This window comes from Cavia porcellus, unplaced genomic scaffold (genome assembly GCF_034190915.1).
Source record: "Cavia porcellus strain 051 isolate PalLab524CR breed Dunkin Hartley unplaced genomic scaffold, mCavPor4.1 scaffold_25, whole genome shotgun sequence".
Taxonomy (NCBI): Eukaryota; Metazoa; Chordata; class Mammalia; order Rodentia; family Caviidae; genus Cavia; species Cavia porcellus.
The window spans coordinates 5,003,646-5,016,933 of NW_026947508.1; the positions used below are offsets into that span (position 1 = coordinate 5,003,646).

The following is a 13,288-nucleotide window of genomic DNA, read 5'->3' on the forward strand; positions in this document are numbered from 1 at the left end:
GGGTAGGCTCATACCTGCAAACCTGCCTCAGCCTCCTAAGCATCCTGAGAGTACAGTCATGTACTATCACACCTAGGCAGTAATGTTCTCATTTACAAAAACCTCTTTCGGAGATAATTTATCATAAAAGGTATCTCCATTTAATAGACATTTTTTTTTTTAATAAAAAACTTTACAAACCGAAGGTTTGTAAGAAAGGAATCAGAAGGACACACTTACCATTTTCATTATGCCGATCCTGAACCAAATGCTGGTACACAGAATCTGGGACTTCAGACTGACGGTAGTACCATTTGACGTTCATGAGTAGATGGTCCCTCTTACTCTGAAAAGGAAAATCTAACAGCATTAGGGACAGGATTTCAGTTCCCACAAGTTCATATCATACTCATGATTAAAAGTGTCTGTACACAAATATTCTGGCCGACAGAAAAAATTGCAACTAGCAAGACTGCAACAATGACAGGGTCTGATTTTTTCCAAACGTCCCAGCCTCAGTACCCCTCTGGCCCTACCCATCAACATGGTTTATGTCAAAACATGAGACTAACCTTAAAGCTAGGAATCATCTCCTGTATTTTATTGACAAATTCAGACATTACATTTTTAAAATATTAACTACACAGAGTTGGGCATGGTGACACATCCCTGTAGTCCAGCACTCGGGTGGCTAAGGCTGGAGGATCACCACGAGTTTGAGACCAACCTGGGCTACATAGTAAGTGCAAGGCTAGCCTAAACTTCATAGCAAGACCCTGTCTCAAAAACCAATAGAAAAAAAAAATTACCTATACAGTACAACAAAAACCCTTAATTATCTTGCTACTGAAACTTATAAAAGAGCAACAAGCTAAAAAGAACTTACCAGCAAGACCTGACATGCCGCCACCTCCTCTCCGAGGTTATTGTATCACAGATCCTAGACTTCCCTTCACTTTGCTGCCTGCCACACAACTTTGCAGTTACTGCCATGCACCAAAGTAACAGAGCAGGCTACGGTGACGATGGCAGGTGAGGGAGGTACCAGGACACAGGAAACCCATTCTTACTTACTTTTGCATGGCCACTGCTAAGTAACTACTGGTGAACATGAAGAACTCTACACTGATCACTATCTCATAAACGCCTATCTAAAGGAGTGAGCTTCACTCCCAGTTCATCCAAAAACCAAGGGATAAAATATTGTCCACCCTTCCATCTGAAGGCCATGGGACCACAGTGTAACCCACAACCTCCATGCACCCGGTCCTGGGACAGCTTAACAGGAAGTGCACTTAGGTGTCCCAAGGCCTCATAGGACACTTTTCAGCCTGGGTGGGGCTGTGCAGTCCTCCCAGGGAGAACACAGCACCACTCTTCTTCTTTCTTTCTGTTTTGTTTTTTGAGACTGGGTCTCGCTATGTAGTTCAGGTTGGTCTTGAACTCACTATGTAGTTCAGGCTGGCCTCAAACTCACAGCGATTCTCCCGCCTCAGCCTCCCAAGTGCTGGGGTTACAGGTGTGCACCACCACGCCCAGCTTGCAGTGTCACTCTTCTTAGCAGCCTCTCCCTTCTCATCACAGGCCTGCAGGTCAGAAATCAACATGAGCTAAAATTCAAGAATGCCTACGTTTATAAAGGAAATGGCTAAATTGTACATAGGTAAAGAGTGAGAGGTCACAAATACAGGCTGCACTACGAAACCAGGAAGATTAAAAAACAAAACAAAAACACTTTGCAAAAATCAAAACAAATCAAAAATAAACCTTTGCTAAAATACTTATGCTATTAAAAGAACCAGAAAGGCAGGGGGAAAAATAAACCCTGTGGTAAATTTTGACAGAACTCAAATGTGCAGAAGAGTTATTACAAAGCAAATACTATAAACACCAAAATTCTTGCTCTGCAAATAACTGTGAAACAGACACGCTTACCAAAATGGTACATTATCACGGTTTTGAGTAGGACAGTCCATATGTGCAGAGAATAATCCTACATGATGCATAATCTTGGTATTTATCTATTTTACTCTTTCATGTTAGGTAAAAAATTATTCTGCACTCTATCCTGCATATGAAGAGAACAAACTAACATGAGAAATATGTACACTGCTGTGTGCAGAATTTAGAGGAAGAAGTAATCTCCCTCACAAAGGACCATGGGAGTGGTAACAACTGCCCAGAACAAATGGAAGGATTTCACCGGGATTCTTTCTAAGCAAAGGAGAGACCTCAGAGAGAAACAAGGTCTAAGACATACCTGGACCCAATGGCCATCAGTTTGCAGCACCCTGGGGTCCTTCCTATCAGGAGGAACAGGAATCCTGGCACAGGCTGGCCTTCACAAAACAAGTGGAGTCTTTTAACTCAAGCAAATACACAGCCAGTGAGGTACAAGCCCCGGGACTGGAGAGAACAGCTTTGGGCAAAGGAGACCAGAGACCTGCTAACCCCTGAAACATCCTATGACCACAAGCATTATTTTGCCAAGAACTTCACAGTATAGAGGGAAAACGTTTCTTCTTAGCCTCCAAAAGCTAGATGCTTCTTTCTGAATGATGAAAAGCAGGACTAGGATGATACTACTCGCTCTGGAAAGAAAAGTAAAAACCAGGGGAAGCACAGAGCCTACTGGGAGTGTTCAGGGGCGAGCTCACTTAAATAAACTGCACTGCTTAATGCAAGGAGCCTTCCCTGGCACTCCTGACACTCAAGCCAGGTGACTCTCACATGGCCGACTTTTTAACAGCACCCCTGACTTCTGGTCCCCAGATGTCAGTGCCCTCCCCCCCAGTTGTGACAACCAACAAGTCTGTACACATTGCCAAATATCCCTCCGAGGACAGAACTCTCTCTAGGTGAAAACCAATAGTCAAATGAACACAGACTACTGGAAAGAATATTGGAAAGCTTGGCACTCTTCAAATCCCAGTGCCATCAACTCCCAGCTACTGGACTGTGAGCACTTACTGAGATTTCCCAAGCCTGTCCCCTCTGCAAAACAGGGACAGGGAAACTGCCCCAAGAGAACTACTGAAACACTTAAAAAGACAGCATCTGAATGAATAGGTACTTTGTTAGAAGTGACAGCAATCAGTGCTTCACAGAATAATTTCGAGAACTCTGCTGAGGAATGTAACAGTCATTTCTCCATCAAAACATGGTGCCATAAAAGGACAATACAGAGCTCTGACCCTGTGCCAGGGTCCCACAAGAGCAATGTGACAGCACAGGGTGGCCTGCCAGCAGCACTACCAACCGTGCTCTCAAGTCTATGTGAAGCCTTTGGTGTTTCTGTAACACACTGAAGATGTCGAAAACTTGAAGCACCCCAGAAATGCCTTTTAGGTAGAGTGACTGGCATTCACACAGTGTTTTTTTTGAACCAAACTAGTGACTCAAGCAACCTCAGATCTGAGGTCATTTCTGTTGTGTCTCTGGCCCCAGCACACTGCCTGGTGCATGTATCTAGATACATTCATGGCGTCTAACTCAAGACTGCAAATGCAGCTGAAGGACTAGTGAACACCCTAAGGCAATACTGCACAGCCACCAGAGAGGGGCAGCATTGTGTAAAAAACAGTCTCCAGACTCTTCATTCAAGGTAAACACAAGTTCCAAAGGAATGTAAGTACTGCAATGGGCTTGGTATTTCTAGATAGGCCAATAACTCAAAATGAAATACCTATCAATAAGGCAGTGTGCTGTTTCCAAGGGAACCAGGCTAAAATATAATGTAGGACTGTACTTCTGCCCCTAACTACCACCTAGCTTCACTGCATCAAGGCGCTCCCAAGTTGATGTCTGTCAATGCTGAGTTGTCTGCACCTGTGTTTCTTTCCCAGAGAAGCCAGTGCGTAAAAGGATGCTGGGAGAGAACCCCTCAGCCTCCCCCCCCCTTGTCTGTCCCACAGTATCAGGGTCCATTACCATCCCCAAGCTCTACAAACTAAATATCATTTTCAGAGGACACAGACTACCACGGCATTCAGCGCAGGTAGAGGGAGCACCGCCCAGCTCCAAAAGCCACTTGGACACGGGATTCCTCAAACACTGCCACAGGAAACGCTCACCTAACTCCTGCTCCTTGATAGTCAAAGACTTAGAAGCACAGAAAAGTAAAGGCACAAGTAAACTCAGAGATCATCCGATTCAGCCTAAACCACCTACCTGCGTTTAAGTCCTGGCTTTGCAACTTTCCTGCTCTGACTTTTAAGTCTCAATTCTCTCACATACTAAATGTGGAAAAATAATGGTCCTTACAAGTTTTGCTCTTTTTGGATTCAGAACTGAGGTAGAATAGTAACAGTAATGTGAAAATAAGCTACAGAAGAAACGAGGGGGAGGGGAAGACTGCCAAACCCTTGGAACAAATTCGCCTAGGTATTTACTAGCAACCTAATTCAACAATTTATTAAAGTCAGTGTGTTTGTTATTTACAACTGGAGGGGAGGGTAAACCGGGGATTGAACTCATGACCTCACACTTGCCAAATGCTGCTGAGCTAAATTCCCAGCCCCTGTTATTTACCATTTAAGGAAATTACCTGGTCCTACTAACAGGACATGAAAAACTTATCCTTCCCCTCTACTTGTGTTTAGCAAACAGACAAACTCCCTAGGTGGGCTAGGGGATTTCACAGGGTTTCTGAAAAGTTAGAGCTGACCTTAAACTTTCAAAACTGTGAATAACCAACAAAAAGACCAGAAAAGAAAGGCAAAGGAGGCAGGAAAGGCCACCAAGGGCCACCAGGAGGCAGTTGCTCAAGGACAAGGGTACTCATTTTATCAGTGCGGCAGAGACTCAACCTGTTCTTCTTCATCCTAAGGACAGAATCTGTCTAAGGCTGAGAAATAAATTTGTTTTGTTTTCCTAGAGATCTTTGATGATTACCAATGAAATGTTTTTGTTGACTTACATATCTAGTCTGGGTGCTTCCCGGGACCTCTTTTTTTTTTTTTTTAAAGGATCGGTCTTAATATCCTTGGGGAAATGTCTTACTGGAATATTAAATCACAATATGCAGGGGAGTGGGTGGGAAGTAGAACAGGCAGAGGAACCAAGAGGGGTTCCTAAGCCAGTGTCCCTAGGCCAATGGGGAGGGGGGTATTTTAAACCTGCCCAGGCCACGCCTAGCCCTCCACTGCTGTCACACAGACAGGTACTGAGGGTGACTTCGCCAGGGGGTATATTATGGGATTATCAAATTAACAATTTTGTGAAGCAAGAATGACCTGCTAAGAGACAACAGGAGAACTTCTTTAAATTTTTAATTTATTTATGGGATATTTAAAATTCTAATAATGCAAGGCCTGGTCTGAAAGTCATGTGAAACTGGGCCCAAAATTTTGCTTTATAAGCCAATGTAGGCAGAGGAAAGAAATCTGGGGAGCGAGTGTTAGGGGCTGACATTCGCATGCAGTGTGGTTAAGAAGCTCACTTGTGCAGAAACTTGCTGTGTATTCCCACAGCACATCAATAATAGCCAAATAATGGAATCTACCTAAGGGTACACCAACAAATGAACAGATAAAGATTTTTTATGGGCATGTATGCACGTACATACACATACAGTAGAATACTATTCCGCCTCAAAAAAGGAAGGCAATTCTGTCTTTTGTGACAACACCAACAGAACTGGAGAGTGACACAGAAAGTACAGTCAGCCACAGAAAGACAAATACCACATGTTCTCATTATATTTAGAACCAAAAATAATCAGACTCACAGACACAGAGCTGAATGGTGGTCACAGTGCCTGAAGGACAGGGAAATCTGAAAGATGGTGGTTCAAGGGGTACAAAATCCCAGAAAGATAAGGTAGGGTTTTTTGGAGGGTGGACATTGCAGTTGGTGATCACAGGAAATTACAATGTATCATATATTTCAAAATTGCTGAGACTAAACTTCAAATGTTCTCATTACAAAAACTGATAACTAATTTAATTGATGGACATTAATTTGCTTGATTTATTTTGCTTTATATCCATAAATCAGAACATTACTGTGCAGTCTGTAAATATATACGAGTATATAAACTGTCAACTTACAATAAAATAATTACTTTTTAAATGGAACAAGGTAGTACCCTCAAAGTTCATCATCCTGATTGTGACTGTTAGTACTAGGTGTCTGGGTGGATTAGCACATTCCCACTGGCTTGAACTGCTGCAGGTACATAAGGGTCTAATCACTATTACCGCACTGAGTTTTTACTAATAAAATTAATTAAGAGCTGCTCCATGGGACAGTCGTACATGCACCAGCAGGGGTTCAAACGTCCTAGCAGCAAGACACACAGATTATGTCCTCACCATGACGGTGTCAGGGAGTAGCTAGCAGAGCACTCTCTCTGAGGAAGTCTGAGGGAGCTAGGGGCAGAGATGTGAACCCATGGCTGAACAAGGAAGACCCATCCTCAAGCAGGTAAGCACCATCTAACCAACTGGGGCCCACACAGAACAAAAGCGAGGAAAAAGGCAGGGCGTGATGAACTGGGATGCCCTCCTCCTGCCCTTAGGCATCAGAAATACAGCTTTTCTGGCAAAGCTTTAGACGCCACAAATCACAAGCAGGGAGCCCCAAAACTCGTGGGTGTCGTCAGCCTCAGATGCTATTTGCTTCCATCTCCAGTTCCCATGTGGTCTATCATAAGCCTTCATTACTCCATAATCATGTGAATAAATGCCCTGTAAACTCTTCTCTTCCCTCTCTCCCTCCCATCTAATAACTGTTTCTGCTAACCAGCTGTGAAGAACCCTAACACATTGACAAAACACCTAAGAGCAGTAAAAAAAAAAAAAACCAAAGTTCAGATTTAATGGCCAAATTAACATGTAATGTTCTACACTTGAATCTCCAAAATTTGCTAACCAATACAAAATGAATTTCCCCCTAAATATCCATACTCTATCCAGCAACTATGGTCATTATCAGAAAAACAAAGCCACAATTGCTATTTGGCCAGACAGATTTCCCTCATTAAGAAGTTAGGTTATGGGGCTGGGGATTTAGCTCAGCGGCATAAGCGCCTGCCTTTACAAGCAGGCAGCCGTGAGTTCGATCCCTGGTACCATTAAAAAAAAAAAGACAAAAAAAAAAAAAAAAAAAAGAAGAAGAAGAAGAAGAAGTTAGGTTAGCTGTTCACAGTATCACAGACGGCTAAGCCAGACAGAAATATTACAGGCAGTCAGACAGAGGTGGGCCCTCGAGGGAGTCGGTGCAGAAGATGAGAACACAGCGAGGACCAGGCCTCAAGACCAGGGCGGGACGACCAGGCCTGCCTGCCTCCTCAGGGACAGGCAATACACTGCAATTGTCATCAGCTGACCTAATAAATCTAGCCGGACATCAGTCACCCAGGTGCGTGACCAGGACCTCCTGGCACATCTCTTCCAAAAACGGTCCTGGTTCTTTCTCTGCACACTTGCAACATGACCTAAGCACTGGTGGTCTTACTGGCTGGTCACAGCTTTGCCCTGCCTTGTACCCACTCGTGATTTTGTACCTAGATGGTGATTCTGCTCTACAGAACTTCCTCTAGAAGTGGAGTCTGCGGCAACCCATTCAGATCCTCTCCTGTCTCTCAGGAGCCCCTTTCCATAAAATTTCCTGTCTTAATCTCCATTGTTCCCTAGAATTCATTCTTTAATCTCAGGGAACACAAACTCAGCAAATCAAGACATCTTGCAGGTTGGGGATTATAATATTTCCCTTGTAATACTTACAGGTCTTATATCAATAGCACAGTAAAAAACTGTCACATTCCCCTAAATTCCTACTAAAGATTTAAATATCCCATTGAATTACTGGGGAGAAAGCCCAAATCCCACAGGACTGGACAGCTGTCGAATACTTGGGCTGCCCAAAGGTACAGAGCTCCCCCACCAGGACAGTGCGGTCAGCGGTTACGGGGCGGGCCCAGAGTGGAGGCTAGCAAAATTCCCTGAGCACTCATGATTTTAACACTGCTTTACTTTAAAAACAACTCCTCATTAAAGTTATTAACTTATGATTAAGTATTTATCACAGAGGAAGCCGGGGCTACAGTTAGCAGCACAGCACTTGCTGGGCAAGCATGAGATCCTGAGTTTGATTCCCAGCACCTCCCCTGCAAAAAAAGATACATCATAAAGGTATGGCTGTTAAAGACTGACAGTGAGATATCCTGAAGAGACCAAGCCAACACACACTTTATAGCAGTGGTCCTATACTTTTTAGTTTCAGGATCTCTTACCTTCTTCAAAGTTACTGAGGAGTGAAAAGAACATTTTTAATGTGACTTGTATCTTATTGATATTCACTATACTGGAAAATGAAAACATTTTAAAAGACTTATGAATGCATTTAAGAAGAGCTATCCTAGATTCATTATATGTTCTTGTGACAAAAATAATTACAATTTTTAAAACAAAGTTAGGAAATGAGTAACTCATTTCTGAAAATCTCCTACCTCTCATTTAAGAAAGCACATGCCCACCACCTCGCCTGTTTCTGCACATCACAGCGGGCTGCCCCACCACTTAGCCTCGGTAACACGCATGGCCCTTGGGAGGGAGGAGTGCAAAGCTGCCTGCTGTCTAGGGATCATGGGGAGGCGGGTGGGCCCTGGCAGCCTCGTCATACTCACAAGGACTGCTCCCTCAGGCAAGCAAACAAGCCTCTCCCAGGCCTCTCCCAGGCCCCAGTGCCCTGGCCCAAAAGAAGCATAATCTCGGAGCTTAAAGCAGAGTTCATTTAGATGTGAGATAATCTTCAAGCAAATTTCATTTAGATGTGAGACAATTTTAAAATAAAACTCTAGTTTTATTTATGCAGATTGCAAGACTGAGTAGAAAATTAAACAAGAAAAAGTATAAAATCTAGACAAGTCATTCATTTCAAATTTAAGATTTTTTGTTTAAAAACTGACATTGTAAAATCTAGAAATCTTTAAAGCTTGATTCAAACAAGTTTGCATTAATCTATTCTTTAAAAATAAGCCTTGAAACGACAAAAAAAATACAATAATAAAAATAAGCTTTAGAACAACCTACTAATAACTGAGAGCATGCAAAAAATAGTAACCAGGATAACGGTATTTAGCAGTTATGAAATTTCAGCCCCCTCTGGCAGTACTGCCTTCCTTCCTGCAAAAACTGACAATACTAATCAAAACCAAAACTTAAAGGGGGAAAAGGCATTGATTTATGACATTTCATACAACAGTAATCTTTTTTAATGACAGACATAACTATTTTACATGACCAGCAAAAGCCCTCCTGGTCTAGTGATAAGCTGCTTTCATCCCACTTTCTGAATTAAACTACAAAACAGCAGAGCTGTTACACTGCGTAATAACATGACTTCTTACACAAGCACGAGTTCTCCTGTTGTGGGAGCGGGTACCGAGAACTGAACTCATGATCTTGCACTTGCCAGGCAGGTAGGTGCTTGTGCCACTAAACTATACTTCCACTTTTAAGGAACAGATTAGAGACACAGATTTTAAAATTATGATTGCTTTAAATAAAATTTGCCTGCATAATTGTGGAAATGAAGTAAGCTGGTAAACATCCCACTGGCCAATGAACTTGGTTGAGTAAGAAAGGAGAAAATCAGTGGAACACTGAAAAACTACATTTCCCTGTCTTATGTAAATTAGCCTGTCTTGTCTTAAATGTCTTGATTATTTTTCTTCTTTCTGACAAACCAAGACAAAGACCGTAACCTAGAATACCTGTTGGCCTATTTATAACTGTCCCTCTACACCCGTTTTCTAATACAAACATGCCCTGACAGGCTTATCTCACTCAGTACACAGGGCAGTCAGCGAGGGGTCGGTGCTACTGGAGAGGAGAAAGGAAGGCAGGAAATGAGAAGGTGCAGTTAATCCCCAGATAATCCATCAGCGATCAGCGCAGGCAGTCAAGCTGAGCTGAGCTGGGGAAATGCTGCTTTTCAAAAGAAAGAAAATCAAAGTCATTTGACCAGAGCCATAATCCATTTTAAAATAGAATAATTTTTGTCAAGTAGATTTTCTATCGTGTTCAAGCACCAATATCTATCTATGTCTTTGGCAGTAAGATATTTTTCTTTAAAATCTTCTGTCCTCTATCTTCTCCCAAACACAAATTTTACTATTGGGTGTTCTCGTTTTGATTCTTCTATTTTTTAAATTTTCAAATGTAATTCACAGAGAATAAAATTAATTCACTTCCAGTTGCAATTCCTTTTGAGAAATGTTCACAAATTGTGTCACCACAGGTAGGAGGAGCGCTGCCACTGCCCCCGGGCCCTGGCAAGCATCCCCCCTCAACCCGCCCTCCTCTGTACCACCTGAGAAGCAGAGGGGAGAGGGCAGCTCAGGGCTGGCAGGTCTTTGTCCTCAGAGAAGGGCAGCTACAACTCTAGGCTGAGACTGCAGGGGAAAGTTAGAATGATGAAAGGACACCAAGTTAACCAGATAGCTTCAAGCTGTTTTGTTACTGTTTATAGAGGTATGCAAACAGTATCTCCCGACTTCCTTGAGAATGAGGGGTGGTGCTGGCCAGGGGCTGGGAGGCAGCAGCCTGGAAGACCCCAGAGCAGGGAGCAGCACTGCGGGGCCACACCCATTTCTCTGGCTACAGCAGCGAGGAAGAAACTCCTGTGTGTTCCTCTTGGTGGCTCTCTTGGCTGCAGCAGGGGAGCTCACCTATGAAAACCCCCCAAGATTCTCCTACTCTTAGGCCTCTGTTTTGGAGGTGCGAGACCAAACTCTGGGCCTCACACAAGTAGGTGGAAGACCTACACCACACTAAACCCCCAAGCCAAGTCTTCTTGCCTTTTATTATTTTTCTCTTTCAAAAAAATATATTGTGTATTTGACAAGCAGAAAGGTGTAAAAGCAACAGAGCCAGGTACTGAATAAGAGGCTAGCTGCACGCCCGGGGAAGGCCACAGGAGCCCATTGCCCTGACTCCCTGATGCCCGCCAGTGCAGGTCTGCGTTTTCCTACATCCACACCTACAACCAAATGCAGGCAAGGCACTGCTTTGAATGTCTTTACATTTTGTATGAAGACAGCACATTTGTTTAGCTCTTCTGTCTCACTCTGTTGCTCAGGCTGGCATCTGGCAGTTCTCCTGCCTCAGCCTCCTGAACACCTGGAATCCTAAAGCCTATGCCACTGAGCCTCTTTCTTTTGCTTTGTTTCTCTTGTTATGGTGCTGGATATCGAACTCAGGGCCTATCCTTGTTCTTTTGTGCTACATTTGCAGTCATGTCCATTTATTTGTTTTTGAGACAGGGTCTCACATTGAGATGCCCAATTCAGGACACATCTGCCTCGCCTTGCAGGAACACAGGCTGGCCACCAAGCCCAGCCCAGCAGTCACTGTAGAGGAAATCCACTCACCTTCACCTTTTAATGCACTTGGGCTCCTTCCTCCCTCACTGCTGTCTTCCTTCTCTTTGGGTTTATATTCCTTATTAAATGTCTTGATGTAAAGTAATTGATTTTTTTTTTCTTTTTTCTTTTGGAAACAGAATCTTGCTGTGTGATTCAGGCAGCCTTGAATTCACTATTTAGCCCACGCTGGCCTTACAGTTATGATGATCCTCCTGCTTCAGCCTTCTGAGTGCTGAAATGGCAGGAGTGCACCACCATGCCGGCTAATTATTCATTTTTATTTGAATCAATATTATTTTTAAAATTTTTATATATATTTACATACCTAAAGTTAACTTCTAGGCAAGGGTCTGAATAAATCTCATAACTGTGATGTGCTGTAGTTTTACTAATCCCCTACTCTAAAATATCTCTAATTTTCCACTGTGATCACCTACCTGACTCAGACTACTGCTCAGACTATTTAGAGGTGTATCACTTCACTCTGCAACTTTACGAGATACTCCACAAATACTTTTCCTTTGGATTCCTAGCTTCATATACTTGCAGTCAAAGAACATACTCTAAAACAGTCATTTCTGGGGCCAGGGGTTTAGCTCAGCAGCACAAGCGCCTGCCTGCCAAGCTCTAGGTCGCAAGTTGAATCCCTGGCATAAAAAACAAATAAATAAAATAGTTATTTCTGGTAAATATCTCATGCACCTAAAGAATGTACATTTGGCAGTTGTATATGATAATTAGTTCAAGGGGCCGGGGATTTAGCTCAGCAGCGTAAGTGCCTGCCTTGCAAGCAGGCAATGGTGAGTTGTGAGTTTGATCCCCGGTACCGATAAAAAAGGAAAAAGCCCCCCCCCCAAAAGGACTATGATAATTAGTTCAAATTGTATTGTTATTCAATATTCTATATTCTTAATGATATAGTACCTATTTGCTTACTCAGTGGAAGAGAGGTGTGGAAATCTTTCCAAATATCCATTAATAGTAGAATCAGGATCATTTGTAATGTATTCCCATAATGCAGTATTATATAGCAATGTAAAGTAAATTGCTACAGCACAGGAAAACATGGGTAAACTCACTGAACCTAAGCAAATACACACTGTGTAATTTCCTCTACACAGAGTTCAGAAACAAGCAGAATTAGTAATTAGCAGAGATCATGAGAGCGACATGCAGCGACTTGTTTCTTGTAAAAGTAGAAGTCAGGTTTGCTCCACAAAAATTCACTGAACTATACATTTACAATTTATACTCTTTCCCAAAAACCTATTCCACTCTGACAAAATTTAAGACACAAAAAACTAAAGCTGACATATACACCCAGAGAGGAACATGTGTAACAGTTTTCTAGAAAGATAGAAAAAACGAAAGCTGCCTCCCAGAGGAAAAGCCTGGAGTTATGTCAGGAAGAAAGGAAGGAAGGAAGGGAGGGAGGGAGGGAGGGGAGAGGAGAGAAGGAAGGAGGGAGGGAGGGAGGGAGAAAGGAACAAAGAAAGAAATCAAAGACCAAAAGGAACATGTGAAAGACACCCCAGAAACTGGCTTGAAAGGACTCTTACTGGCTAAATCTGAGACAATTTGAGAATCAATATATAACGATAGTAATAATGATTAACTTCAAAAAAATGAATCATGCATCCACATTCGCGTAAGCAAACAAACAAACTGAACAGTTGCTAAGGAACAGGGTATTCTCACAGCCAACAAAGCACCTTTCCACAACATGCTCACTAAGCAGGACAAGGAAAAAGGCAACTTCACAGTGCTAAGCCCTGGCAGGCTGGAGGTGATCAGTCATCAAACCAGCTATTCAGTAGGAACAAACTGCAAGCGTGGGGGGGGGGGGGGGGCGCCACGGGACACGACTAAAAGGCTCCAAACTGGAACCTACAGCAAGGGCATAACATCCTCCAGAACAGACGCAGACTTTGGAGTGTC

General features: G+C 42.9%; 1 protein-coding gene across 8 annotated transcripts in view; it reads right to left on the reverse strand.

Moving 5' to 3' along the window:
- The window catches only part of Rere (arginine-glutamic acid dipeptide repeats), a 381,226-nt gene that overhangs the window by 164,562 nt on the left and 203,376 nt on the right, over nucleotides 1-13,288 (reverse strand). For 4 of the 8 annotated variants that reach the window (XM_063235443.1, XM_063235440.1, XM_063235441.1 and 1 more), the window contains exons 5-6: nucleotides 1,428-1,565; nucleotides 220-325 (exon numbers count right to left, since the gene is read on the reverse strand). In XM_063235443.1, the coding sequence (XP_063091513.1) occupies nucleotides 220-325; nucleotides 1,428-1,565 (244 nt within the window). The remainder of the gene's footprint in view (nucleotides 1-219; nucleotides 326-1,427; nucleotides 1,566-13,288) is intronic. The other 4 variants (XM_063235444.1, XM_003471446.5, XM_005004377.4 and 1 more) reach the window with 1 other exon arrangement.